The 22,890-nt window shown below is 40.9% G+C and overlaps 1 protein-coding gene across 9 annotated transcripts in view; it reads left to right on the forward strand.

Annotated features, from left to right (window-relative positions):
* Window positions 1-9,844: 9,844 nt before the first annotated feature.
* LDB2 (LIM domain binding 2) overlaps window positions 9,845-22,890 on the forward strand; it is a 265,730-nt gene continuing 252,684 nt past the window's right edge. For 3 of the 9 annotated variants that reach the window (XM_006136985.4, XM_006136984.4, XM_006136989.4), the window contains exon 1: window positions 9,850-10,417. In XM_006136985.4, coding sequence (XP_006137047.1) covers window positions 10,286-10,417 — 132 coding nt within the window. In that variant the 5' untranslated portion in view covers window positions 9,850-10,285. Of the gene's footprint in view, window positions 10,418-22,890 lie in introns of all 9 variants that reach the window. The other 6 variants (XM_025178422.2, XM_025178424.2, XM_025178423.2 and 3 more) reach the window with 5 other exon arrangements.

Consider the following 22,890-nt stretch of genomic DNA (forward strand, 5'->3'; position numbering starts at 1 on the left):
AAAGACATAGCTTCCCCAATTATCACCTCTAATATCATTAGCTCACAGACATTTCCCCCCCCCCCCCATCCCTCTTCTGTTCTGAAATTTGATTGATCCTTTTCATATATGTTCGTTTTTTTAAATTGTATCCTTTGGTATATATGGTTGTGACAATTTTCTTCCACTATTTGATCTGAGGAAGTGGGGCTGGCCCACGAAAGCTCATTACCTATTAAACCATCTTGTTAGTCTTTAAAGTGCTACATAGTCCTGTTTTTTGTTTCAACAGTGGGAAGTGTTGTGCTGCAGTTTCTAGCTAAGTTCCAAAAAAAGTTGAGCTACAGGTTCTGAGGCAGCTTTGACACAGCTACTTTGCTTTTGTAAGTAAATACAAAGGCCTTACTATTAAGATAATGCCTTTTTGTCCTTGTTGTCTCCTCTGCCATTCTTTTTTTTCATGGGATTCACATTTACGGGAATAGGAAAACTTTTAGTACGATCCACTGCTGAAATCTGGTGATACTTATCAGGACCCTTGCTCTAGAGAAGACATGAATGAAGCACTAGTCTTTGCTAGTAATCTGGGCACGCTATCACTTTGGAAAGGATGTAGTAGAGACTCTGCATTGTTTGGATACAGGTAATTGGAGTGTCATTGTTTAGAGTAAGCAAAATATACACCGAATATAATTTGCAGCTTAGTGAAAATAAAGTTTCATTAGCTATATATTTTGCTTTGGGTTTCTTTTACTGTGTTTCATCATTCAAGAAAAGAAGAGATCCATAGGCAGCCTTCTGCCTTCTTGAGATGAAATATTTCACTCCTGGAACGTAATCAGACTGAAAAAGTGAAAACCCTGGTTATCTCAGTTCTATCTTGGCAGCTGTACAAAATCTTGCTAGCATCAATGTAATCTAGCTCGCTCATACAGTATGCTTTCAGCTATATATATACTGAAAGTTGAGTGCTGGATGAGGCCTTTAATAGGTAAATCAGCACTGGGATGGTGGGGCAGTGATAGGAAGGAATAGTGAACTTCCAGAGAGAGGTGAAAACTATGCCAGAGTATTCATATGTGGCTCCCTAGCCATAGAGAGCTGCTTTTTATCTCACGCTTTGAGTCCCTTCTTTCCTTATGCCTGTTCTGTTATAATCAGTCTGTGCTTTCCTATATTTGGGAAGGATGGTTAGGTGAAAGGATTGCTTAAGATGTGCCCACAAGTCAGGTTATACCTTTGGAATAAGAGTGAATGGAGTGAAATAGATTCTATTAATTCCTGCTTGGGGTTGGGGAAAGGAGTCAAGAAGTTTGCACGTGAGCTGAAAATGATCACATAGGCCACACGTTCCAGAAAGTTTTCCATTAAAGTTGAGAGATTGTGCCACATGCTTTTTACTTCTGAATCTACTGCAATGTGTTCGGATTCCCCTGGTCATTGGTTCTGTACTGATTAAGATATTTTGGCAGAATTATTCTGTTTCTAGCTGCTTTGGCCATCTCCACCACCACCTCTCCAGCTTCTTTGACCATCTGCCAACTTGAAACATCGCAAAACTTCCCTTTTCTTACTGTGGCTCTAGGCTGTGCACTTCCTTAACTGCTGGGTAAGGTTTCAGAGGGACAGTGACTGAAATTCCCCCTTTTTCTTCTCTGCTTGATAGCTCAGTAATAACACTTCTCTGCATGCTTCACCTCCGGGGACAAGCCATTGGTACTGACCAAGCTGAACAGAGAAGGGTGCAGGAGTCTGAACTAGTTCAATAACAACCATGTCAGTAACATCTGCGCACACCTCATTTCTTGTCGCTAGGGCAGCCAAGCTCTCAGTAGGCAGAGGAGGGAGCAGAGAGGTCCGTCTTGGGGAAAATGTGGTTTTGAGGGAGGGACTCTGTTGTGTGCTGGGGAGAGAAGGGAAGAGATGGATGAGGATGCTGTGTAAAAAGGCTAGAAGGTTGGAGTAATTGAGGGGAGGAGCTAAGTTGGAGCATGGGAATAGGAGAGAAGGCCCTTCATGAAATTATGGAATCACAGAACATTAGAACTGGAAGGGACCTTGAAAGATCATCAGGTCCAGTCCCCTGCCCTCACGGAAGGACCCAGTACTGCCTAGATCATCCCCGATAAATGTCTATCTAACCTGCTCTTAAATATCTCCAGTGATGGAGATTCCACAACCCCCTTAGGCAATGTATTCCAGTGTTTAACCACCTTTACATGCAGGAAGTTTTTCCTTATGTCCAACCTAAGAACCCTTAGAACAAAAGAGAATGAGCCATCCCCTGAACATGCTAACATTTGGGGAACAGGCCTGATGGCTACCCGAGAGTCACAATGTAGCAAAAGTCTGTGCATGCAAACTGTACATAAATTACATAGGGCTTTATTATTAGTCCAATGTAGGTAGTTGGCTCTCCAAAAGGGTAAATATCATGGGTAAGTTATGGGCCTGTTGTAGTCAATGGGAAAACTCCCATTGATTTCAATGAGACCAGAACTACCCCCTGTTTAACTAATTCTTTTTTCTCTTGTACCATGTTTAATCACTTAGCTTCCAATTGCTGATCACTATGGATGGTTTTTACATTCACTTTACACTCTCACTGCCCAAGGGCAATACAAGTGAGAATCAGGCCTTCCTGACTCTACTGACCTGCCCTCCTGAAGTGGAACAATATCAGGCAGTTTGCTGAGAACTGAACGGAGACTTCCAGACCGTAAAGCATAAAACTCTGCGTCTTGAGCTAAAGAGTTGTACTGTAACTGAGAGTTGTAACAGACCCATATTCTCTGTGTCGGGTACAGAGGGGGATGTGTAACAAACACTGAACTGTGGGTTACAATAGCTTCATTGAAGAGCGGATAACTTGATCTATTGGAAGTCCTGTGGCACCTTATAGACTAACAGATTTATTGGAGCATAAACTTTCATGGGCAAAGACCCACTTCATCAGATGTCCACAAAAGCTTATGCTCCAATAAATCTGTTAGTCTATAACAATGTTTCTGAACCAGTGGTACGAGTACCCTTAGGGGCACTCGAGAGAAGTCTGGGGGTACCTCAACACAACTGAAATTTTGAGAAAACTGAATTTTTGTTTTAAGTTTTACAGCGCTTTGTTATTTTTGTACTTTTTTACACCCAAAAATTTCATCGCCCGCCTAGCTACGATTAAGTTGTTTAAATAAATGTGGTTTAATGGTAGAAAAAAAATTGTGGGTCTGAAAATTGTAGGTACTGGGGGTACTTATAATTTATTTTTAAAAGGGGGTACTTTATAAAAAAAAAAAAAAAAAAGGTTGAGAAACACTGGTCTATAAGGTGCCATGGGACTTCTTGTTGTTTATGCAGATTCAGACTAACACGGCTACCCCTGTGATACTTGATCTATTGGTTACATAATGGTATTTTCAGAGTAGCACCTCACTTATTCCACATTGCCACTGTCCCATTCTTCTTCCTCTGCCCCACCTGCAGTAGGCTTCAGCAGATATACAATCTGTGTAAATCTGACAGTTTGCCTGGTCACAAATTTGTAGGCTCACTGCAGGCATTCTTCAGTTGAGCATTTGTCAATTTGCATAGCAAAATTTCAACTCCCTTTCTATTATCAACAAAGTCCTTGTCAAAATAGGGAAATAAAAAAAAAAATCCCACTGATGCTATTACTGGTTCACAGGCATTGCTAGTGTTAGCTCTCAGGTAATAGAATAGCCGACTAATCTCATGCATTTTTAGTGATTAGTTGACAATTCTGTAGTCCCCAAAGATGGGGCCAGCAGCCAGTTCGCTTCGGGCCCACTCCCCAGGGAGTCCCCTGCCATCCCACCCTGGTGCCTCTGTATCAGACAGAGCAGTGCAGAGTGTAAGGCGGGAGCCAGTTTAAAAACCAGCTCCCCGCTCAGACTTGCTGCCTGCCGCCCTGCACTGCTTCCTCTGATACAGAGGCAGCAGCATGGGGTGGCAACAGCTCCAGTCCACGGGGAGTTAGAGGCAGGCTGCTGGGGGAAGGGGTAGGGAGCGGGGGCTAATGCCAGAACAGCCTCTGTCCGCGACCAGCCTGGGCCCATTGCAGGCAGAGGTTGCTTTGCGGCAGCCTCCCCTACTCTCCCTAGGTGGGGACAGCTGGCACCGCATAGACCGTGCTTGGGGGAACCGGCTTTTAAGACGGTTCCTCCCAGCACCAGCTCCTGCTTCCCTTCCCACACCTTGCTGCCTCTGATACAGCAGGCAGCAAGGGAGGGGGAAAAATGCGAATAATCACCTAGAATAACTGATGAACCTAGGGATATCAGTTAGCTGACTACTCTCTTACATCCCTAGTGTATATATGGCCAAACCAGCACTGGATTAAGGCATAAGCATGGACCTACAGCCCCAAGTCATAAAGTCACATAGTGGTATCAGAATCGCATCTAAGATTATTTGTATGTTGCTAGCAATGATGTATATGAAAAAAACCTCATAATGTGACTCGAAAGTAAATGATACAGATATGTCTGCTTGAGTCTACCGAAAGCCTGAAACAGTAACTTGAGAGGTGTGAGCTACCTCATTCTTTGTAATGCACTGTTAAATCTGAAACCTGTTCCTTCATGCAATCCCCTATTTATTTTTCCCTCGTTTGCAAAAGAGTTTCTCGCACTGTTCTAATGGTGAAAGAACATAACCGTCAATCATGGAAATAATCTCATATATAGCAATGCAAATTAAAGTACAGTAGACATCCGATAATCTGGAACCTTTAGGACCTAGGTGGTGCTGGATTATCAGATATGCCAGACTATCAGGAGGTACTATCAACTGGTTATATATAGTATATAAAGTGTTTTTAACCCTTTTTATTGTAGCACAAGCACTGTCCAGCATCACACAATGCCAGTGGTAGACTGACTTGGTCCCGTCCAGTTTCGCTCGGTTCAGCTGCTGCCTTGTGACTCGTTTTTTGCCGAAGCTCACTCACTAGGCTCTTGCAATTTTGATGCCAGACTATCAGGAGTGCCATACAATTGGATGCCAGACTATTGGAGTTTTACCGTATATGCTAGATAATCCAGGCAAACATTTTGTAATAATGCAGTCAACAATTATTTTTTAAAAAAATTTTAAATTGTGAATGGTAGACTGCAATTTATTCTGAACATGTTCACTATTTAAAATTATTTAATGTATGACACTTTCAGCTTCTGGATTGCTTATAAACTGTGGGCAAGTAGCTAGTCACTCCTATGTAGCCTATCTATTTATAGGGTCCCTATCACTGTAGTAAAATGGGCATATTCAATATTGAAATAGTTAAAATTCAGTATCTGAGATGTTTGAATGGCTAGCTGCTATGGGTAATGTGGCATTGTTTACTGGCTGCATGTACTACCATTTAGAGATGTCTTAAATTACAAGCAAATTTCATGTAGACATGAAACACACTTCATTTTGCGATGGTATGAATGCTCCTGGTGAACTAATTTTGGATTTATAGTCGAGATTCATTTAATATAAAATTTGGCCACCATTTCTTTTTTTGTGGGGAAGACGAAACTTTTATATAAACAAAAGAAAGGTGGAACAGGTCACTTTGGTTCAGTATTTCCAATAAATTAATATTAACAAGATTTCTGTTTTTGCATACCTTTAATTACGCTATCTTCATTTTGCCATACATTTTTAGCTACATGAGAACATCCCTTGTTCCTCCTTCCTGCCTATCAATTACAAACCACCTTAAATATGTTCTTATAAACATTGTGTACTAACAGACTGATGTGTGCTGCATATCAAGCAGAGATAACTGTTTCACTTTGCTGTGTTACTACCAAGTAGTTATTAAAAAAAATTAGTGCAACTGCCAGAGCTACATATATTGCTAACTTATGAAGAGAGGGACACTGTCTTACTCTAACCCTTACAGACATATGCAGTACTAAATAATGACTATAAATACATTCAGAAGCCTGCTTGTGGTATGGAAGGTGTGTCTGTGTGTGGTGCAGAACAGTTCCTGTTCCAGTACAGTCTATGCTGCAACATGCTCAGCCACTGGCAGGGTAGAAACATATCTCCCCCAGGCTTCTAATAATAGCAACAACCAGAAGGCTGCAAAAGACCACGTGTGAGAGTGCAAACGTCAGGGACGGATGAATGAACTGTTCCCATTCACTCCTCCTCTCTCCCCGTTTTTGTCCTGGGGAAAGTTCTTCCTTAATGATTCTTGGCCAGTGTACCAATCATTATATTGTAATAAATCTTGGGTACTACACAGCTGTCACCATGCTCCACACAAAGGCTACTCTGAACTTTATGGCAGCTGTGAGGACTATAACTCAGAACCTCAAACTTCAAAAACATAGGTTCCTACTGGCTGTTCTAAGGAAAAGATAGGGACTATGACATATAGTGGAGCAGTTCTGATTCCATTCAGCAGAGGGCTGTAATACAAATGCACATGGACAGCTCATTACTATACTGTGGCACCTCTGAATATCTTGAAATCCATTGTTTAGTTTCTGAATAGCATGTGTCTCTGTCCCCATCCTCCCGTCTCTCCCCCCCACCCTCCCGCCCCCGCTCTTACAAGTTTTATCTTTGCACAATTCAGTCCCCGACACCTATGCCATGCCTATTTCCCAGTAAATCTGGGGCCTCCCTATACCTCAGTATTATTTCCTTTCTTGGATTAATTTAACTTCCACACTTCTGCTTTCTAAGCATCTACTGTAATTGGTTGAGGAAACAAACTCTTTTTATACGTGGTAATAGAGGCTAAGAAATTTTAGTTTGGGTCACTTTGAAAGTAGATTGGGCTTTGCTCCCTGGCCTGGATGGGAGAGGGAGAGCGGGACACACACACTGTACTGTGTGTGCAGTCTTTTACATACATGCACTCAGACATGACAGATGTTCATCTTCAGAACTGAAGACACTAGCTGCGTTCTTCCTTGTGTCTGTATGTGCCCTCTCACAGCTTCAGAAAACCCATTTTTCCAGATGAAGGAATGTTTTAGTTTGTGGAAGTCTCCATTCAAAGTTTAGTTCAGACCAGCGGGTTTCTCGCACTAGCTTTATTCTCTAAGTTATTCTTCAATTTGTAATCAGTCCAGGAGGAAGTGATAGCTGAACGCCCCTGTCAGTTTATTTGCAGAACTTTTAAAGAGACAAGATCCCAGCAGAGATACTTACAGCTCCAAAAGCGACTGCCTGTCTCATTAATTCCATTTTTCTTTATTTTGTGTTTTAATTTACTCTTTTTAGCATGAAGTCAGGATGAGAATATGCAAGTGGACAAGCAATCGAAGGTTGTCAGTGGCAGGCAACTAGCATGGGATCTAATTGCTGCTGGTGGATTATAACAGTTTTATAATCTAGTAATAAATCAGTGGGTGGTACCCAAAATTTTTAATTTTTACTATCATTAGAGTTCTGTGCTTAAGATCTCTCCCTATTAAGGTTCTCAGTAAAGCAAAACATGATACTTATTCATATTTTACTGATGAAATAAGCACAATTTAAAACAGTCATCGAGCTGCAAAACATAATTTTGTGAAATGGGCGAATTTTGGACTGGGCAGAAATTCCTCAAAATTGATTAAATTTTGCCCAGTGTGTGAAGTTCAGTCCTTTAACTATGAAATGTAGTGCATGCTATCATTAGAGCTGGCAAATTTTTTTTGGCTCTGGATTTAATTTGTAAATAAAGTACAGGTCTATTTAGGAAAAACATCTGAAGGGCAAGTGAAAAGCCCTCCAGTCCAGAATGTGGTAAGATCCTATGTGTTTGTCAATTTGTTATGAAAATTGTGGGAAACATGGCAGAGTTTGTTAGTTGAGCATTTTGATTACATGACGCTGGTTAAACAGTTTTTATACACTGAAAAAAAAATCAGTTGTATGTGCATGGTTGAAGACCTAAAACTGTTTTTTTTTTTCTGGACTTTGTGTCACCGATTTTAGGATCGGGGTTAGATAGTTGGGATTTGCTACAATAAAATATGGATAGCTATAGAGATACAGTAGACCCTCAAAGATACGAACACCAGTTATGCATTTATTGGTTAACCCCACACAACTTGGAAACACAAGTAAATCAATTGGGCATCAACAGACAACAGCTTCAAAAAAGCTCTCTCAAAAAACAGCAAGTACTCTATTGTGAGGCCGAAGCCGAGAATGAAGCTTGGGGGCTGACATCCCAAATCACAGTGCTCTCCCCAGCTTTAAAGCTCAGAGCCCTGGTGTTCTTGTGGAGCAAAAGCCCTGAGCCTCCTACTCCTCTGTCCCCTATGGCTGCAGCCCCAGTCCCCAGGGTCTGAAATCCATAACATCTTATTCGGAGTTATGGACCATTTCAGAGTTACAAACAACTTCCATTCCTAAGGTGTCGATAACTCTGATGTTTACTGGGGTTTGTATCAGGGATGCATCCACTTTCTACAGTTACCACACTTAGGCCTGTCTACATAGTGTACTACTCTGCACTTGAAAAATTTACATTCTAGCACACACTAGAGTGTATGCTAACTGGTCCCCATGGACTCTGCTAGTATGCACTAAAAATTCCCTTTGTGCACGTTAATGTAGCACTGTTTGAACTTCCTTGGTCTGGCATCTGCGGTCCAGCTAAAATGTTTCCCATGCTCATAACAGGAAACCAGCCCAAATATCACTGCTTGTGCCTCAGTTTCCTCATCTGTGAAATGGGGAAAGGGGGGAATAAATACATATTTATTTATAAAAACAAACAAAAATTACTCTGTCTTTGAAAAGCAACATGAGATGTATGCATGAAAAGCAGTATGAAAATGCTAATATTGTTAACTCATGCGTATTGTAGAGCTAAATCCATCGTTGGTGTAACTCCACTGACTTGAATGAAATTACACCAGTGATTAATTCAGTCCTGTTCGTTATAATTTTTACAATTTTTTGTGCTGTAAATCTGCATGGTACTTTGCAGAAATATAAAAAGACACAGTCCTGGCCTTAACGAGTTTTGTACAGGGATTTAAAAAACTTCCCTCCCAAAAACTCTTCATCTCCTAAGATGTTAATTAACCCATTTCAGTCGTCTAGATATTAAACACTTTTTAATCCACACACTATAGGTTCCAGGACTTTTATATGAATTTAATAGATTTCACCCTTCACTTACAAAAAGTGATTTTCCTCCCCCAGTGGGCAGTTTTGGATTTCTTCCATTTATAATATACCGCAATTGGTGAACGATTTATGTATTTAAACAATCTTGGAAAATAAAACAAGCTCTCCATTAGAGCTCAATCTATTATTTTAGAATGATCCATTGGATTATCTATAATTTATTTCTTAATAGATTTTTTTCATCAGTTATTGTATATAGTCTCTAACCTCCCCCCCTTAACACCTTTCCCCAGTTCCTTGCTTTTTTTTATGTTTCTGGGAGGTTTATGTTAAAATCTTGAGTGCTCTCCCTTGTGTGAAGTGTGTTATTGAGATTATTTCTGTGAAAATTCTATATCTACAATAATTTCTAGTCTCTGATGACAGTGAGCCAACCCTCCCCCTCCCCCGTGCAATCCTTTAACTGTTGATTAGAAATGTAAAAACAAAAAACCGTGCAAAAGTGTAACAGGCTGTACAAACCACTGTAGATAAACACGGTAAACACTCTGAATTGACAGATCTTTACTGAAAGAAATAGTCTCCTAGAAGTGACTCACCGGGCTCCAAATGCTTGTTATTGTTGTGGCCTTTGTTTATGTATTTTGTAGTCATCACATTTCTGATTATTACACAAATGTGGTCTTCTGAGAGGGTGATTGGCTCAGGCAGCAGTTAAACCACCTATATGCTAACAAGCCTTTGCTGCCAGGTTCCTAAGGGGTCCTGGCTGGGAAAAATTAAAACCAAACCTTAGACCTCTGTCAGACTGTGAAGAAAATTATATTTTTGAACTAGTCTACAGTGTGGACAGGAAATGACCCCTTCACAAACTGCTTCTTTAAAAACAAGCAGTGGTGCCTGAAGCTATCCAGTCTCTCTCTCTCGCTCTCTGGAGCTTGTTCTCTCTCTCTCCTCCCCCTTCTCTCTCTGCCTCCTGCTATAGAAGGGCTTCAACAGCAGTTTCCAGCCAGTGTGTTCCGTGTGTGTGTGTGTGTGTGTGTGTGCATGTGTGTGTGTGTGTGTGTGCGTCCGTCTGTGTGGATGTGTGTGTGTCTGTCTCTGCGTGCCTGCCTGCTGCTACTTTGTACTGTGAAGAACACACAGCCCATGTGCTCTGTATGGATGTTGATGATACTCTGTGTAGCTTGATTCTCTGCAAGCAGGCAAGATGTCCAGCACACCACATGACCCTTTCTATTCTTCTCCTTTTGGCCCATTTTATAGGAGACACTCACCATACATGGTGCAACCAGAGTACCGAATCTATGAAATGAACAAGAGGCTGCAGTCTCGTACAGAGGTAAGTCCCTCAGCCTTGTTTTACTGTGCATGGACTGTGTGGTAGGTTTCAGGCTGAATTCCGTCTAAAGCGTCCCATTAGACAGCACAATATATAAAGGAATGAACACCCTAATTAATTTAGTAGTTTACTTGGGTAATCTTCATTATATTTTCATGCAAAGCAACTCTGAGTATATACCAGTTTAGGCTGAAATCTTGAAATCACAGAACAGCACTTCAGGGTTGATGCCAATCCGAGGAATTTCTTTTTCTAGTGTGTTTGTTCAGGATCTGTCCTGTTGGCATTTACAGCTATAATATTGCAAGGTATTCCTTGATCAATTACACTAAACTAATGCTTCTCCTTTGCAGAGAAGTGAGCCACAATCCTGTATTTGTTTTTCAGACTCTTAACATTAAATATGAAAGACAGCAGCAAACAGAAGGGAAGAGTTTTAAAAAACTTATTCCGGAGCTGCCCTTAAAGAACACATGTGCCTAAAGAACAGATACTGAAATATGTGCATATCTTTAGAAAACAGTTGCTTTTAGCAAGACAAACGATCAGTTCATGACTTTTTCATGTACTTGTCAGAATACTTGAAATGTACTGTTTGTAATGCCTTGTGCAGTTTGTTACTCCTCTTGCACATATTGAATTGTACATGGAGATCAGTTCCTTTAAAGAATATACTAAATGAAAAGTAGTAGTAGAAGAAATGCTTGTAATACTTTTTGGTTTAAAAATCTAGTACTGCCCCTTGTAATGTAAATATTTAATGAAGCAACACTTTTGATCTATGGGAGTGAAAAGTATATGGACTGGGGTCAGGCTGCGTTTTTGCCCATGTGTCTGTGCAGCACACATGCTTCCTGCTGCAGTTTTTCCAAAGTAGTTTACTGTGGATGCTCTGAAAACACTTCAAGAAGTAGAAATCTTGGAGAATCAATATCCTTCTGTAGCATGAAGTGTCCAGTTGAATATGTGGTGAGTCTTTAAGGAAGGATTTTGGTGGCATTTAATATACATCTGTTTGCTGAACTATAATTCTTTAAGGGAACACGAGGTTATCATAAAATAAAACACACATGCCTGAATTGTCAGCTAAGCCATAGAGACTTCATGACGTTTAATGTATATGATGCAGCTAACAAGATGTGACCTGCTTTCTGATTGGTTAATTGTTAGAGAATGACTGATTTCCTAACCCTTCTATTTTCTAAACATATTATTGGTCTGTATATGATAAATACAATTGATAGTAGCTAAAAATGTAAAGAAGTTGTTGGTTTCCATAGTCATGTTAACTATTCTCAGTTTTGCCTCAGGTCATTAACAGTGACTGATACGGGTGTGGAAGGTGTGTTTTGTTTGGTTCTTGAAACTCTGTGATTTACATTCCTATACAAATTAATGTAACAATTGTAGTGTCCTACAAATAATCAGGAAAGAGAAAGTGTTATCAAATGATTATGTTGGCATTATTTTGTAGAAGTTATTTTGAAAAGCTGTATATGTGACTAGCAATTCAGCCTTTTTGCTTCAATGATATTTTCAGTATTTTAAATATGCCTTTTTTTCTGATTAGACTGAAGTTACAAATCTTCCACTCTGGAAAGGACTTGTAGAAAGACTTTTCCCTGTTGCCTTGCTGACAGGAGTAGAGCCATATTTAGGCTCTAGTCCTTTCATTACAGTTTTGCTCCACAAATGCTCTCTATGTTGGGCTACTCTGAGGAGGAAGGATAATTTACCCCCCCCCCCTTTTTTTTTTACTGTTACCCTTATGGGTTTCATTGAGTTATAACAGAATTTGGGATAGCGAAAAGTGTACCATTACAAATTTTTCTTTTCTCAGCGTAAAAACACTTTGGTCTTGCGATTGCTTGATATTAAAATTCTTCTTTTCTTTTCTTTCTGAGTTCCTGAAGTCTGGACTGTGGCAAGGCTACTTGTTGAGACAGATAAGATTCTCTAACTAGCTTTGGCACCATCACCTGTACTTGTATTAGAGCAGCTTCTTTAGTACAAAACTTAGTTCCTTGGACATTTTGACATTTATGGTGACTAGAGGTGGACATATGGTGATGAAGCATTCCCTAATGTTATCTAATTGCAGGTGAAAAGTGGAAGTTTCATATTCATTTTACACACTTATGACCCCATCTGTGATTTGTGGCTTTGGAGTTCTAAAGTTTTATTAGGACCAGCCTTGGATATCTTACATCCTGATCAGTGGAGGCTTGTAGGTATGGAAGGAATGTAGTTGCGCTTTGAGTGATATGGGCTCAGTAAATAAGCATTTTTCTTCAGGCAATCCTTGGAAGGATGTAGGTGATGGCCTCTGGTGGGAGGCTGCTTGCATACACTCAATCCCATGGGATAGGTAGCAGAACTAGAGCAGTTTAAAGGGAAAGTAGTTATAAAGAAAGTGTCCAAAAGGGAGGATGGGAGGTAGTGTTCTTGGACCCCTTTTGGACGTACTTTGGACAGGGACAATGGAAAGCAAAGGTGCCAGAAGGATGGAACCACCTCAGCCCAAAAAAGAAACCCAACAACTACACATTTCCAGTCTAGGAACTTTTTCATGGCTTGTTTCATGATGCACAACAATAGCTCTCTTAATAAATCCGGTAGAGTCCAAGTATAGCGTTTGTCTACAGCTGAGGAACATGTAAGATAATTTGTCAGGGAAGGGCGGGGGTCTCTTATGTGCTTCCCCTCACTCCAGATAAAGCAGAGTCCAGTTTCACAGTGGCTCCCTGAGCATTACTGCTCAGCTGGACTTGTAAGCATGTTTGGATGGGTCAAGAAAGAGTGGAGTGGTCAGCCATTGCCACATCCCTCTCTCCATCTCCCTGGGAGGCAGGGTCTACTACCTCTTCAGGGATGCAGATGTGTCCAAGAGTAGGATACAGCTGTTCTGTGGCTTAAGGACAGCCTTTTAATGCCATTTGCATCAAGTCTGATTGGTTTGGCATAGGGTGAGGATAAAGAATATCCTGTAACAGAGCATGTGTAGCCGTACCTCGACATGCTAAGCAAAATGCTGTTTCAACACAGCTTCCACGTTTCTGTTTTTCTTAAGGATGTTTTATTTAGGAACAAATTGTAGCCATGTGAGTGAAGAACCGAAACTCTGAAGTGTGCCAAGCCTACCATACTCCTCTGCCCTTCAACCCCCTCTCAGTGCTTTCAGTGCTCTGCTCCTATGATTGGCTTCTAAATCTTGGTCAGCCTTAAGCAAAGAATGATGGTCAAGCCCAGTCACATATTGGTTTTGTGAAGTAGGGAATTGTCCAGTGGCTAAAGATTGTCACTGCCAAGCTCCTTCTTATTTATGTGATTTTAGCAGTGCTTGAGCCCAGGTTATTAACCTTCAACAAGACTTCAGCCTTTTTAAAGGTTGTGCAGAAAAGTTCAAATCATACAGAAGTTCGATACGTTGGTTCTTTTTCTTTAAATTAATATGCCAATTGTTAATTCCACTTGAGGAGTCTCATGTCCTTCCAGTATTCATGATTTTAACAAGTAAAAATGTTTTTTCTTTCAAATATTTAAGTAACTTTGGCTGACAGAAATGCACATAAATGATGTTTAATTTTTTATCTCTATTAACTGAAGCTCCTGGTTCATAAAAATGTACCTCTATTTTAAAGTAAAAGGCCACTTTTAAAAGAAGACCTCTTAAGCCCCTTTTAGACTGACATGGACTTTGAGAATTAATTGTCTTGTTGTGTGTGTGCATGTGTGGGGGTGCTTCTTTACTGTATATTCATGCTCAATTTATCTGAATGTTTTGGGTATCTGTATTAGTTTAAAATATTTAGAAAATACTTTGTTGTAGCCATTAAGCAGTCTCTCATAGATAGGAAGTGTAAAGTACTGGTAAGTTAACATAGCCTTCGTATCTTCCTTCTCTATGGAACTTCCAACATAAAAGAAATAACCTTTCTCCTTTCATGCAATTCATATTTTTATAACTGAATATTTTAAAATAAAAAAAGACAAATGAAAAAGTTTGAAATATCCATTAGTATTACAACACGCTACATATCGATCACTTACAGTTGCTAACAGTTTAGAGTCTGATAATTTTCTTTATTATCAATAAGCAGTGAAATATGTCAAGTTTATCACTTGTTTCTAGGTTCCCTTGTATTGCTGGAAGTTGTTTGTGGTAAAATCTACTCAAATCATCCAGCGATCTATATGTTTGTCTCTATCACATTTGGTGATATCTTTCAACTATTATGTCTTTATATGTAAAATATAACTTCTTGCCTGGCACAGAAAACATCATTATAGAAGTGACTGGCAAAATAGCTTAGAGTAATATGATTCTTCTTTAAAACAAACAAACAAACAAACAAACAAGCAATCAAATATTATTACTTTTTATTACACTGTACAATGTATTTTACAGAAGTAAAGATTTCACAGTGAAAAATATCAATAAAAGAAAACAATGATGTTTAAAACGGCTGCTTAAACATACTGCAAACTTATTTCCACAGAAATTAAACCAAACATTAAAAGCAAAACAAAACAAGCCCTGTCTCTGCGCCATACTTAAGCAGAAGTCTCTCTTTCTTTCTCCCTCCTCTATTCCCCCCACCTTATTTCCTCAGATTGCTGTCTTATGACATCATCTTTTTTCTTCTTTCTGATACATTTTTAAATATATTAGTCATAAAATTCTGACTTGTGTCATTACATTTGTTCACATAGCAACTTGATGTCACAAACAGATGTCTGGTACTGTGTACATCATAAGTCTGAGTTTGTTCCAGACACATTTGTTTTGTGGTGGGAGAACCCCAAAATGCTTTGATATGTTGGTTCTTATTCTTAAGAATTTATTAGACTGTTCCCCTCAAATACACTAATAACCAGAAAGGTACTTTAAAAGACTGTTCTGTTCTTAAAGCATGTTTGTATAAAAGTAAAAGGCTACTTTAAAAAGAACACCTCTTAAGTCCCTTTTAAACTGACATGGAAATTAATTCAAGGGTCTGAGTACTGTTTGCATTATTTCTACTGATTTCTTTTCCTCTCTCTTAAAAAACATCTGAGACTGTTTTCAATTAAAATTGCTACAAACTAACAATATTTATGAGGCTAGAAAAATCAGTTGACTTCCTTTCCACAGTAATTCTTACCTTACAATCAATGAGAGCTTGCTGCTTGTTTGTTTTTTCTTGAATTATAATATAGAGCATGAACTGTATACTTGGCAAGCACAGAGTTTCTTATTTGATTTTGGTGGAGGAAAAATCAATGTGAAATTTTTAAAGGGAAAACTCCTTCTTAAATTACAAATATTCTTACCAGCTCATTGTTTATAAAGAACATAAAGCATGTTTTAAGCAAAAACAAAAACAAAAACAACAACAAAAAGAAAAGGAAATAAAAGAAACCTAAATTAGTTTAAAAAAATCTGTTTTCTTCAGATTGGGTGTAGGCACAATTTACAACGCACAGCATACCTGAAAAGCAAAAGCTCCTTTTATTTTGAGGACAGAGAACTGAGATTATCTGTGAATGACCCAGTCCCATTTATTCTTTATTTCAGTGGGGGTTTTGCCAGCATTAGGACTGCTAGGTTAGATCTAACAAATATCTCCTTGGGTTTAGATGCATGCGGTGCATTGTTTTCCATTTTTTGTATCACTAAAAATAAGGGTGAATTTTTGAAGAAATTAAAAGATATTTACTATGCATTTTGTAGGATATTTTTGTGTGTGTTTCATGTGTGTCATACACCAAGCATTCCAACTGTGCTGATTTTTCCCAGCTGAACACCTGTGCCGGGTACGTTTGCACAGAGTACTCCTGTTTGGATGAAGGCTGAGTCTTCCCTTCTTCAGGGCAGAGTCTAGCCCACTGGATGTTGGGGAGTAGTGATCTGGGTGGAAAGAGGACTGTCCAAGGAGGAACAATTGTGGGTCCCCCCACTACTCCAAAAAATATTTTTATTGGTGGCTTCTGCCATCTCAGAGGAGCAGAGCTATAGTTCAGGGGCAGCATTGCCAGGGTCCTATGGGAGGGTGCCTCACCCAGCTTCCCTCTTATTGAGTTATTCACTGTTCTTGGGGTCTGATTTATTAACAACAAGGTAATTACAAAGCACTGGTATATGAAACCCAAGATTAAGCTTTTTACTTAGGTTTAGCTACTTCTAGGATTTCTTCTCTCTAGCTAAACCTTCCCTGTAGGTTTGGTTACTTCTAGGGTTTCTTTCCTCAGAACTTGTATGCCAGAACACACTTCCCAATTGATCACCATTATATTCAGAATGCAGCCACAACTTGGTAAACATGTACAATCTGTGTGTAAAAATCTAGGAAACCTCTTTGGCCTGTACATAGGGGTGTAACTTGTAGCTCAGGTAGATGTCTGCTAGCTTTGACTGAGCTAGCACGATAAGTGTAGTTATGGTGGTGTGGCTATAGGGCCAGGCGTAGCAGTCCAGGACAGTATAAGAGGGTTAGTACGTACTCGGGTGAGTTAGTATATCCCACAGCCACGACCCCACAGCAACTCTTATCTCTTTTGCATCCTAGCTGGACCAAAGTCTTTGCAGGACCTAGAAGTGCTGCCAGGGGTAAAACTGCTGCTGGAGTAGGGATGCAGAATCTCAGCTGTGAGACACCACCAGAACGAATCTTCTTTATGCTGCTCAGTCCCATGACACCTCACACCAGGGCAATTCTTCCAGTTACTCCTTGATGTGAGGCTCACTCTTTACGATCCCACGCACTGCAGACTAATGTGCAAACCACACGCTGTGTCGGAGCTGCCTACCCAGCCACACCAGCCACACTTGGGGTTTTCACATGCTCCAGGGCTAAATAAAGCTTGATTGGTAACAGGATAACCACAACAAAACAATAAACCTCAGACTGGTCTTCCTGAGTTTGGCCTGAAGATATTTCTGTTATAAACTGTGTTTCCCCTCTCTGTCTAGTCATCTCCCATATCCCTTTATATCTAAGTTACATGGGCCAGGCCTTCCAGAGTGAGTTCACATCTTTTTGAAGTTTTTAAACCTGCCAGCAGGGTAGACGAAAAGAAAAACTCTGCCACCCTATCATATAGATCATATAGCTGCCTTTTTCACATTCTCTCCCCCTCTCCCTGCCCCATGGTTGAAAATATAGAACATTTTTGTCTTTCCCACCAAGCACAGTTCCTCCATGTCTGATTTCTATCCTTACATGGTAAATCATAAAGTCAACTTGCCAAATCTAGGCACCTGAACAGGAACTAATGCAAATGTCTGTGCTCTAATTTTTTTCCTTATAAAAAAATCTTAAAAACTTGTTACAGCTTTGAGATCCAACAACACACATATGAGATATAATAGCTGTCTGGATCCCATCAGTTCAGAAATACTAGCTGCAGGCTACAACATCATTCCTGCTACAAAAGGAACAACACCGATCTTACCTATTTTACCTAGGGGTCAAAAGTGAAAATCATGTTTATGCCATTAGGTAATGCTGCATCACAAACATGATGAATACTTGCTTGGTTAAAATTTCAGTCTTAACTTATTCATTTTTAGCTTTGAAACACTCGGCTTTTCTAATTATGTTTTTAATAAAGTTATTTTCTAGAGTAATGAAAAATTCTCTGGCAAAATCCTTAGGTAAGACAAAGTTACTGTTGTGATTTTTACTATATGTATGTTTACTATACATATGTTTACCATATTCATTGTACATTATGGTAGGCTTGTAAAGAGATTATGGTTCAAATATTAGCGTATTTCACCTTTTTGTCAGCCAAAGAGCTTCTACTTTTGTTGCTCATCTTAACATGATTTCCATATATTTTGATTGCAAATGAACGTTTTGAAATGTTACTTAACTATTGTATACAAAATTCAATATGTGCATATGTGCTTGCACCCACCCACCCACCCATCCATCCATATATATATATATATATATATATATATATATATATATATATATATATATATATATATATATATGAATGAGACAAAAAGTCTTAGAAAACAAAGTAAAAGAGAACAACTCAGGTTTCATCACTTCTTATTTTAACCATTCAGAAGCTAGGCAATAACACTAACATCTGATTTCTTTATTGTGATATGGAATCCTTGAGATTATCTGAGACTAGACAGAACAAAAAGAGAAATTGCAGAGCTTCAATTCATTTGCAAATTTGATATTATCAGTTTAAGATTAAACAAAGACTGTGAATGGCTAGCCAACTACAAAAGCAGTTTCTCCTCTCTTGGTGTTCACACCTCCACATCAACTGCTAGAAGTAGGCCACATTCTCCCTGACTGAATTGACCTCTTTTGATCTTTGCCCTTCCTCTTAATTGGTACTCCTTTCTTTTCATATGCCTGTATATTTATATCTGCCTCTGAAATTTCCACTACATGCATCTGACGAACTGGGTCTTTGCCCACGAAAGCTTATGCTCCAATAAATCTGTTAGTTTATAAGGTGCCACAGGACTTTTCGTTTTTAGACAGAACCGATTTGTGAGCTTGATTCTCTATTGGCTTACAACATATATGCTAGTTTATACCTAAGCAAAGTCAGTGTGAAATGCTACCTAATCAGGATGGTAAACTCAGTTTGTGTTATAAGTGTAAAATACTAGAGAGGACTGTAAATCAGTGGAAAATCTGGCCCAGTTCCCTGTAAGCTGAATGCCATACATAGGCATGCGCACGGGGTGTGCCGGGTGTGCCCAGGCATACCCTAAAGTTTCAAAGGGGGCGTGAGTGAAGGAGCGCTGCTTCAGCGCTCTGGGGAACGGATGCCACGTCGGGTTTGCCGTGCATGCGCGGCCAAAACCGGCAGAATTTGGACCCCACGGAAAGAAGCATCAGGGACGCAGCAACATCACCCGGCCGCCCCATCAAGCGAGGTGAGTTTAAACCCCGGGCGGGAAGGCGGGGGGTGTTCCCCGGGCAGGGGATCGGGTGCAGTACGGCTGGCCCAGGGGGGCGGTCGGGGGCAGCGGCAGAGCGGCTGGCCCGGGGAAGGGGGGAAGTGCGGCTGGCCCAGGGGGTGCTGGGGTTGGGGGCAGCGTGACTGGCCTCGGGGAGGGAGGGGGAGCGGAGTCGGGGGCGGCGCTGCTTGCCTCAGGGAAAGAGGGGGGGCCAGGGTCGGGGGCAACATGGCTGCCCTCCCCCTCCCGAGCTGCTTCCCATCCCCTCTTCCCCCCGGCCAGTCCCTCTTCCTCCCCCGCCCAAGGTCAAGTGTGTCTGGTTTTTTTCGGGACGGTCTACTTGACAACCCTATGAGTTGGACCCGATGCAAGCACCAAGTGATGGGGACTGCCGGAACTTTGGGAACCAGAGACTGTGGGGTGGGGGTTTGTGGCCCAAAAGGGGTCTGGGAAACCTAAGAAAGACAGAGTAGGGGGAGCACCAGAAGGGAGACAGTCAGGGCAACCCTAGAACTCTGTTACAGACCAGTTGGCGGCTGCTGGAAGAGGAGGGGAAAATAGGGAGTAAGGCTCAGAGAGTAAGGGGCTTGGGCTGAGGAGAGGGGGGTAGGTCAGGAGAAGAAAGAGGAAAGCAGCAAGGGACAGGGTGCAGGAGAGAGACAATTGCCAGGGAGATAATGAGGAAAAGGGCAGGAGGGGAGGTGTCAGTGAGAGGGGGGGACAGGATGATGCTAGGAGAGGAGAGGGGAAGAGCTTTGGTGGCTAGGGGGAGAAGGAGAGGTGTTGGGAGAAGGCTTGAAAGAAGGCTTGGGCATGAGGAAGGCAAGGATGGAGGTACGTGCAAGGGCACAGGGGCATGAGGGCAGAGGGTAGTGAGGGGGTTGGCATCAGGAAAAAAGAAGACAAAGGGGGCAGGTGCAGTGAGGGAAGGGGGAGGCACCAGGAGGGTGTTGGGGTAAAGGAAGGTGCAGGTGCCAGGGGATTCCGGGCGGTGAAGCAGAAGGGCAGACACCTGCAGGGGAGAGAGGAATGGCAGGTGTGTAGAGGGAGGTGTTAGGAGTGGGGATGAGGAGGGGTAGCTCACATGATCAGAGTGGGGCTAATGGAGGAGCGGGCACAGGGGGGAGAGAAAGGCTGGTGGAGTGGGACAGGTCTCAGGAAGGCTGAGGGCAGTGAGAAGAACAGGAGTCGGGACAGCAGAGGTGGGTAAAGGGTTGGGGGGGCAGCAGGCACCAGGGGAGCTGATGGAGCAAGTGGAGGAGACAGAGCAGCAGAGGGGAAAGGTAAAGGTTCATAAGATATTTATTAATAACTTGGGTGCTACAGTGACACATCCAAACAAACCAGAAACTCAGTACTGGTGCACAACACAAAATTTATTGTGCTCATGGGAGGAAACTCTTAGAGGGAACAATTTCACCAGCCTCTCCACCCCCCAAGTTAATGTCATACACGTTGCGTTAATGCAATTGCACGATAGTTGCATAAGTGAGTTTGGTGAGGGCCAAACTAATCCCTATTGGTAAGAGGATGGTGGGAAAAGTCCTTGGGGGTGGTGGTCACGTGACACATTTTATTTCTGGTCATGTGTCCATATTGCCCCGAAAGAGTTACCTCCAGAGGCGTGGCTACTAGGGGTCAGGGATGTGGCTAATGGGGGGGTCAAAGAGTACATTTTTAAAAAATTCTTTGCGTGCACACCCTAAATGAAATGTGCTGCTCACACCAATGATGCCATATTCAATTTAGTTCCAGTGTCACCCTGAATGCCATCATGCTTATATAGGGCTTCAATACCAGAAGTGGTTTTATAATAGTTTGGCTAAAGTCACAATAATTTTGTGACTGAGTATTACTAGTAAGTAAATGCATTGGCATAAAATACTTTGCTTTTGTCATGGATGTGTTCATTTGTGAATTCTGTTTGTTGGATGTTTAAGAATTGTCAGGGACCTACTTCCTCCTTCATAAGAAAACTTTTCATCATCCATCCTTCCTCAGCCCCTATTCTTCATCACTAAGCCAAGCTACTCGCACAAGGATATGCCACCCTGTATCTGCATTTGTCACCTTACTTGTTCACTGAATGAAGGCAGTAAATAGCCCTGCCACTTGTCCCTCGTCTGCATCACAAGAGTATCAGTTAACCCTTAGGGTAATTAGCTAATAAAATCATTGATGTGATTTGAAGTATCATTTTTAGCAATTAGGAGTTCAGGTATGATGCACTGCAATTATTATATAGTGCATCTATCTGTTTTACATAGCAGTCATGTATGTAATGCTTTGTGAGTTACTTACATTATGCATGGAATGGAATCCTGTGTGCCAGCAAACTATGATGATAACCTTTTGACTTCCATGCCTTATGCACACCCAGGATTATTATTATAAAGGGAGGTGCATTATGAAGTGTGTGCTGGCATGAGTTATAAGCAGAGCCAATACGGTTCCTGCCAACTTCATGACCAGGTCTGTGTAAACTTATGAAGCTATTTAGTGTTAATGACTGGTGATGGTGGAAAATTACAGAGAAGTGAATGCCATGCATGTGGGTATTTTATATGGTATGGGAGATTGCTAGATATGCAAATACTCTAGAAAAAACTAGATTGAAGCGTTTCAAAGCCCCAGTGGCTTTTTAAGCCTCCATTGTAATTATAAGAATTATGGTCATCCAGTCAGGGACAGAAACACTATGTATGACTTTTATATGACCAATCACAAGTTGAAATTTGAATATAAAATATTACGAACAGATTGAACCTCTCTAATCTGGCGCACTCTGTCCAGCAACATCTGTGGTCCAGCATGATTTTAGTTAGCTGGATGTTTACCTGTCATGGGTGTGGCCAAGTTTCCTGCTGTCTCATAAAGTTTGTTTACAGCCACCAGTCTTGGGTCGCAGTGTTCTGTGCTATTATTTAAATTTTCTCTAAATGTATTTTAAGAGCTTTGCAGGCACTGGAAGTGTTGGTAATACTACTAGACAATATTGACCTCCCGTGATATGTCACATTCTATGGTTTGGCACTGGTCGGGTCCAAAGTGTGCCTGACTAGAGAGGTTCAACCTGTACTTACAGCAAACTGGTGATAAATCCAGTGAGTTAAAAAAGAAGAAAAAATATGAGCAAAAATTAGTCTAATATGTGAATAATGAATACATTCCAGGAAGTTATCTGCTCACAGAAATGCTGTGAGTAGAAGGAGATTCAATTAATCAAGCCTGGGGTTTTGTTGTTTTTTGTTTTTGTTTTTTACTATGATTAGCTCAGCTCTTTTCAGTACCTCTTAGCACATTGACAGGGTTAATAATGCAAAGTAAAATGATTGGTTAATAAGCCAGCATTAAGCTTATTGCTTGTGAGACAGCTAAGATATTTAACACCCACCAAAGCAGCCAGTCTGAAACAACCAGGCTGGCCTTGACTGACTGACTTTCATCCAAAGGGCTGCAACACATGCACTTCTAAATATTCAGCACAGCACAGATGTCCTAATATTGAGCTATGTTAGCACTGGTATGCAACCTGAAGCCACAACCTGCG

The sequence above is a fragment of the Pelodiscus sinensis genome, chromosome 5 (assembly GCF_049634645.1).
Source record: "Pelodiscus sinensis isolate JC-2024 chromosome 5, ASM4963464v1, whole genome shotgun sequence".
In the NCBI taxonomy this organism is placed as follows: domain Eukaryota; kingdom Metazoa; phylum Chordata; order Testudines; family Trionychidae; genus Pelodiscus; species Pelodiscus sinensis.